General features: G+C 53.9%; 2 protein-coding genes across 2 annotated transcripts in view; one reads left to right on the top strand and one right to left on the bottom strand.

Annotated features, from left to right (window-relative positions):
- Nucleotides 1–224: 224 nt before the first annotated feature.
- ptgesl (prostaglandin E synthase 2-like) lies at nt 225–1,240 on the top strand. Its single transcript, XM_079362556.1, has 3 exons — nt 225–452; nt 600–717; nt 821–1,240. Exons 1-3 carry the CDS (start codon nt 259–261, stop codon nt 947–949), a joined length of 441 nt encoding a protein of 146 aa, XP_079218682.1. The 5' UTR covers nt 225–258; the 3' UTR covers nt 950–1,240.
- Nucleotides 1,241–2,278: 1,038 nt separating this feature from the next.
- gle1 (GLE1 RNA export mediator) overlaps nt 2,279–6,471 on the bottom strand; it is a 5,293-nt gene continuing 1,100 nt past the window's right edge. The window contains 14 exon segments of the mRNA XM_079352182.1: nt 2,279–2,452; nt 2,843–2,906; nt 3,055–3,137; nt 3,241–3,342; nt 3,754–3,883; nt 3,986–4,176; nt 4,249–4,326; nt 4,328–4,462; nt 4,678–4,790; nt 4,888–5,113; nt 5,193–5,450; nt 5,557–5,617; nt 5,716–5,864; nt 5,965–6,117. Coding sequence (XP_079208308.1) covers nt 2,384–2,452; nt 2,843–2,906; nt 3,055–3,137; nt 3,241–3,342; nt 3,754–3,883; nt 3,986–4,176; nt 4,249–4,326; nt 4,328–4,462; nt 4,678–4,790; nt 4,888–5,113; nt 5,193–5,450; nt 5,557–5,617; nt 5,716–5,864; nt 5,965–6,117 — 1,812 coding nt within the window. The 3' untranslated portion in view covers nt 2,279–2,383.

Genomic DNA, 6,471 nt, shown 5'->3' with positions numbered 1-6,471 from the left:
CGCTCTTCTTCTTCTTCTTCTCTTCTTCTTCTTCTTCTTCTTCTTCTTCTTCTTCTTCTTCTTCTTCTTCTTCTTCTTCTTCTTCTTCTTCTTCTTCTTCTTCTTCTTCTTCTTCTTCTTCTTCTTCTTCTTCTTCTTCTTCTTCTTCTTCTTCTTCTTCTTCTTCTTCTTCTTCTTCTTCTTCTTCTTCTTCTTCTTCTTCTTCTATGGTGACCACAAACCGCTGTGTCGTTTCCTCTTCCTGTTGGCAGAGAGGAGATGAAGTGGCGCCAGTGGGCCGACGATTGGCTCGTCCATCTCATATCTCCAAACGTGTACCGGACCACCGGCGAAGCCTTGGCGTCCTTCGACTACATCGTCCGGGAGGGAAAGTTCGGCACTTACGAAGGATTCTTCGCCAAATACGTCGGCGCCGCGGCCATGTTTATCATCGCCAAGAGGCTGAAGAGTCGGTGAGCAGCAACCTGAAGTTCAGGATGTGTTTTCTTCTTTTAATCGTCTTTGAGATGAAAAATCTCGTCTCGCCGCTCGAGTCCTGGCGAGTAGCTTTAGATTTCAAAGTCAGAGATTCTGTTTCCTCTTTGTTTTTTCAAAATAAGACACAACCTGCAGGACGACGTCAGGCAGGATCTGTACAAAGCTGTCAACGACTGGGTGGCGGCCATCGGGAAGAAGAGGAAGTTTATGGGAGGAGATGATCCCAACCTGGCCGACCTGGTGAGAGAACACACCTCTCTCTCTCTCTCGCTCGCTCACTCACTGTTTAAAGGTGAGCACAGCACGCGGCGCTCTGCTAACGTCTTTGCGTCCTCTCCTGCAGGCGGTGTTCGGCGTGCTCAGAGTGATGGAGGGCCTGCAGGCGTTCGACGACATGATGGAGAACACCAAAGTCAAAAGCTGGTACAGACGCATGGAGCGAGCGTCGCTCAACCACGAGGGACGCCAGTGAAGCCGCACGAGCGGCGTGACCTTCAGTCTCAAAAAGGACTCGAGTGAGAAAAAAGAAGACGTGGAAGAACGCTGTGAGAGCCGCTGTCATCATCCACGTCAACGATATCCAGTTATTTAATGCGAGCGTTTGACGAGCACGCCGCTCCGAGGACGAACCCTGAAAAAACCTGCTTTTCATGTTCTGTCATTCACACTGACCTCTAGTGGCGAACAGCGTGAACTACAACACATCGACTGTTAATAACCTGCAAATGTGTTCCGTTGTGTTTGATTAAAAGAAGGTAAACTATCACGTCGTCCTGTTTCGTTGGTGTCACTTCACTCGCTCTGACGCACCGCGACCTTTGACCCTCCATCAAACTCCAGTTTACATCCGAGGTCGAGTTTGTCGTTTTTAATCTTCCTAAAACCGACGTGAACGCGCTCCACAAGCTGACCTCTTCCTGGACGAGGCGGGATCAGTCTGATGAAATCAAATATAATATGACGACAAACTGAATGTTCTGAATATGCAAAGCTGCAGATCAGGTTCTGATTTGGGTTTAAAGGTCGAATAAAACAAGATGAAACCTCAAACATGGAGTTTTGTGTTCCTGATTTATTAAGTCTTGTTTTTAGTTTCTGAGCTTCAGACTTTTTGTTTGTATAAAAACATTTAAACATGTTTTATTAAGATGCATCTAATCTGAGCAGTACGTCTGACCCCTAGTGTTTAAAACTGGTACTGCAGCTCAGATTCAGAACACTAGAGGGAGCTGTTTCCCTCCATTATTTTATTCCTTCTATTCTCACGGTTACATGTCGTCCTGATCCAAGAGGTAAAGTGCAGCACGTGACGTGAAAACACTTTCTAAACATGGTCCTTAATCCTGCGCCCCTGAACCTGAATGATTTAATGACACCTGTTTGTTTCATGACAAGGAAACTAAATGAAGGACGATGGAAGTTTCTGGTAAACTGCAGATGAAGATTTTATTTCAGACGTTCTTTTGTGGATTAAATGCAGATTACATCTCATCCTTGTTTCTGACAGAGATGAAGAAAACATCACATGAATTCAACGACAGCTCATCGGGCCGCCGACCCCGCCGACCCACACGCCAGATTAAAAAATAAAAATAAATAATCGAAGTTCAAATCATGAAACGGATAAGTCATAAAAACAGACATGGTATAAATCGTCATGGTTACACTCAAAGGTGATCGTGAGAAGAAGCAGCAGTGAAAAGAACTACAGATGCATGTTTGAACTACAACTCCCAGCATCCCACAGCCAGCGTAAACTGAGGACAGGTGTTTTGTTTAACTCTAACGAATCACGGGAGCACAAACAGACTTCCACATCGTCTCACTGAACAGACTCATCAGCATGGCCGTGTCCTAAACGCCGTCACGCCGCAGCGTCCTTCCCTCCCGCCGCCGCCTTCCTTCATCACGTCCTCCAGAAGGTGGCGCCCAGCTGGCCTTTAGGCGGGCTGATCTGTCGGCTCTGCAGAGACGTCTACGAGAGGGATGAAAATGTGATTCAGACACCCAGAGGACACAAACGTGTGTGAACTAAAAGGCTCAACAGCGCCCCCTAGAATTTTCACAAATGGCCGCCCTGTCGAGGTTACTTTTACCTACACGTATGAAATTCAGTACGCGCATTAACCAAGTCAAGAGATCCTCTTGGACCCAACAGGAAGCCCGCCACATTGAATTTCAAAATAAAGGCACGTCTAGTTTCCAATCCGAACAAAGTGAAACGGCAGACTTTGACCCGTGTGTTCTCGGAGCCGTGCGCAGCGTGATTCAAAGGGCCTGACTTTGTCACCGGCGCTCACCACCACGGCGTGCGCTGCGAGGACACGGCGCCGGGCCGACCTCTGACCTGTCAGAGCCAACGTACCTCCAGGAACTGTTTGAGTCTGATGACGGAGCCCATCTGTCCCGTGCTGGTCACCGCTTCAATCCTGCACACACACAAGACAACACTTCAGTGTGTGTGTGTGTGTGTGTGTGTGTGTGTGTGTGTGTGTGTGTGTGTGTGTGTGTGTGTGTGTGTGTGTGTGTGTGTGTGTGTGTGTGTGTGTGTGAGAGAGAGAGTGTGTGTGAGAGTACCTGGGGAAATATTCCTCTTTGAGCAGCAGGATGAGTTTCCAGAACTGATACTGATATTGTTTCACCAAAGCGTAACCACACACCTGCAACACACACACACACACACACACACAGTCACACACACACACGGTTAAAGCCTCTCCGTCCTGACTGGACGCAGCTTTAGAGCGAAGCTGCAGAACTCACCTCCAGGAAGTCGAACAGCAGCGTGGCCGTGATGTCGGCGATCGGCTCCATGTTGAGCATCTGAGCGAGCCAACGCCATCCGTTGTTCAGACCGTGAGGAGCCTGAAGGAACACACACACACACACACACACACACACACACACACACACACACACACACACACACACACACACACACACACACACACACACACACACACACACACACACACACACACACACACACACACACACACACACACACACACACACACACACACACACACACACACACACGTTTGACAAAGACGCATGGAGAGCGTGAGAGGGCGTTTGGATGTAAACGCAGCGAGAGCCCGGCGTGCACGGTTCGATTTCAGGCCGACATAAAGTCATTCAGCCCGAGCACGCGGCGCCACTCGTCCACTGCACACACTGTGTGGGCGGAGCTAAGAGCAGATTTGCTCGTGATGCGTCAGAGGTGGTCTCGCTGCAGTCACATGCAGGTTAAAGGTCGGCGGCGGCGTCCGTTACCCCGTGCTTGGAGCCGTACGGCCACTTCAGCTGGATGATGGCGGCGTACAGGCGGATCATCCCGGACATCCTCTTCAGGAAGCTGTCCTGACCTTCGGTCCCGGAGTCGTCCACGCGGTACCCGAGGATCCTGAGGACAGAGACGTGTGTCAGCGTTTCTTTCAGCAGCTCAAGCTGCAGCGTGAGCGAGTCGCCCGCCCGCTCGCCACCCGCTCGCCGCCCGCCCGCTCACCGCTGGTACTCCTCCACTGACGTGCCCTCCTTCATGGGCGGGTAGTGAGGCACGGCGTACGGACACTTCTTGTGCAGGTGGGCGAGGAGGAAGTCTCCCACTCGAGGGTAGAGCTCCCAGACGCCGGACGCCACCACGGCGATGGGGAAGGCCGCTTCATGATGGGACGCCACTTCCTCCTCTCCTTGTTTCTGCAGAGACAAAGATCGTTTAACGTCAGGAGCAGCGACGAGCGGCTCCAAGATGGCTCCTCCCACACTCACCACAAACTTCTCCGCCAGTTTGTAGCAGACGAAGTCGAGCCCCTGAGGATGCTGGGAGGTGGAGACGGAGCGCCCCCCCCGACGCCACCGCCCGGCCCGACAGCAGCTTGTCGATCTTGTCGAAGATCTCTCGGAGCTGCGAGCCCGAGTTGCTGGAGATCTGGCTGACGGGGATGCTGGCGGCTTTCTGGAGCTCCAGCTTCAGCTTCTTGGTCTGAGAGCAGAGCGGAGATTTAAACGCCAGAGCGCCGCCGCTCGGCCTCTCTGATTGGCCGACTAATTATCACCGACTCTAGTAAACAGGATTCTTACATTTTGCCTTCTTTTGACAGCTGAGTTGGAAAAAGAGAGGACTGACATGCGGGACTTGAACCCGGCGCCCCCCCCCCCCCCCCCCCCCTCCCCCCGCCCCCCGCCTCGAGGACTCACCTGAGCGTCTTTGGGGGCGTTGAGTTGCTCGAAGGTCTTGGCGCAGCGAGCAGCCGACTCCTGCAGCTCCTGGAACCATTTCAGCGTGCCGTCCTCGGCGCTGTTCTGCAGACCTGCGAGGACGAGACGCACGTTACTCTGCGGAGCCTGAACGCATCACAGGGCGGGCGGGTGGCGAGCGGGCGGGCGGCGAGGTACACGCCCTCTCACCTCTCCTCTGCGCCTTCTCTTTGGCCGACTGCTCCGCCTTCTTCTGCGCTTCCTGCTGCGCCTGAAGCTCCGCCTTCTTCCTCTGCTCCTCCTTCTGGTCCTCCTGCTGCCTCTTCTTCTTCTCCTGAGCCTCGGCCGCCTCCTCCTGCATCAGCCGGATCAGCGCCCGCATCTCGTGGAGCGCTCGCTCCGCCGCCGTCATGTCCTCCACGCCGGGGAACTCGCCCTAAAGAGGACGCAGCCGGAGAGCCTCTTCAGTTCACACGTGTAAAGATCCTTCTAGAAGGACGGGATCTCAAACTGACCTCTGCCGTCTTCCTCACGACCTCGGACACCTGCGAGCACAGCTGGTTCCCGCGGGCGCTCAGCGAGTTGAGGCTGGCGGCGGCGAGGTCGGTTCTGGCCAGCTTGGACGGATCCAGCAGCTGGTTGAGCTGCAGGATCTCCTCCTGGATGGTGTTCAGGTTCCTCAGCCTCTCCCTGCCCTCCACCTGCCGCTGCCGCTCAAGCTCCGCCTCCTTCAGCCGCTGCTGCTCCGCCTCCCGCAGCCGCAGGTTGAGGATCTGAAGACGCAGACGAGAAGAAGAGACGTGAAAAACACGCTGATCCCGCCTCTTACTTCAGAATCGCTACGTCTCGTCCGTTGTCATGGAGACGAGACGCCCGTACCTTCATCCTGTGTCGCTGCTCCTCCTTCAGCTTCTCCTGGCGTCCGATGCTCTCCTTCGTCCTGCGGACAGAAATCGAACAGGCGTACGGCGGGGTCAGTTACACGGGCGGCGGCGGCGGCGATGCTGAGAAAGGGGGTGGGGTCTCTGCAGGTCTTACTCTCGGTCCATCATGTCCCTCATGCTCTGGTACTCCTGTCTCTGCTTCAGCTCCATGAACTCCTCGAAGCGTTTCAGCTGCTCCGACTCCGAGCTCGCCACCGCCGCCACCAGCTTCTCCTGCACTTCCTGCCGCAGCTTGAGCGCCATCTGAGCAGAAAAGGTTCAGCACATGAATCAGCAGAGACGACGGACGGAGCGCAGCACGCCACGTGGGACGGTTTGTCATTTAAAATCAGTCGTGTCTGACCTTCGCCTTTTCCCGCTGCTTCTCCTCAAACTTCAGGATGCGTCCGGCCGTCTCCATGGCTTTGGGCGACAGGAGGGAAATGGCGGGAGGTGAAACGGGACCGGAGACGCCGCTGACATCAGCGTCTTCATCCACCAGCTCCACACACAGAACCTGCAGCGCAAAAAAACACAAGAGTTAAAGACACACACACACACACACACACACACACACACACACACACACACACACTAACACACACACACACACACACACACACACACACACACACACACACACACACACACACACACACACACACACACACACACACACACACAGAGACACAGAGGGACACACACACACACACACACACTAACAGAGAGACACAGAGGGACACACACACACACACACACACACACACAGAGACACACACACACTAACACAGAGACACAGAGGGACACACACACACACACACTAACAGAGAGACACAGAGGGACACACACAGAGACACAGAGGGACACACAC

This window comes from Symphodus melops (assembly GCF_947650265.1).
Source record: "Symphodus melops genome assembly, chromosome: 1".
Classification (NCBI taxonomy): Eukaryota; Metazoa; Chordata; class Actinopteri; order Labriformes; family Labridae; genus Symphodus; species Symphodus melops.
This window is presented reverse-complemented; position numbering and strand designations above follow the sequence as displayed.

Bases quoted from the DNA above. Each gene is read 5' to 3' on its own strand.
- ptgesl (XM_079362556.1), top strand. From the start codon at position 259: ATGAAGTGGCGCCAGTGGGCCGACGATTGGCTCGTCCATCTCATATCT. The intron at 453-599 runs GTGAGCAGCAAC...TTTCAAAATAAG, and splicing joins GCCAAGAGGCTGAAGAGTCG to ACACAACCTGCAGGACGACG. The intron at 718-820 runs GTGAGAGAACAC...CCTCTCCTGCAG, and splicing joins ATCCCAACCTGGCCGACCTG to GCGGTGTTCGGCGTGCTCAG.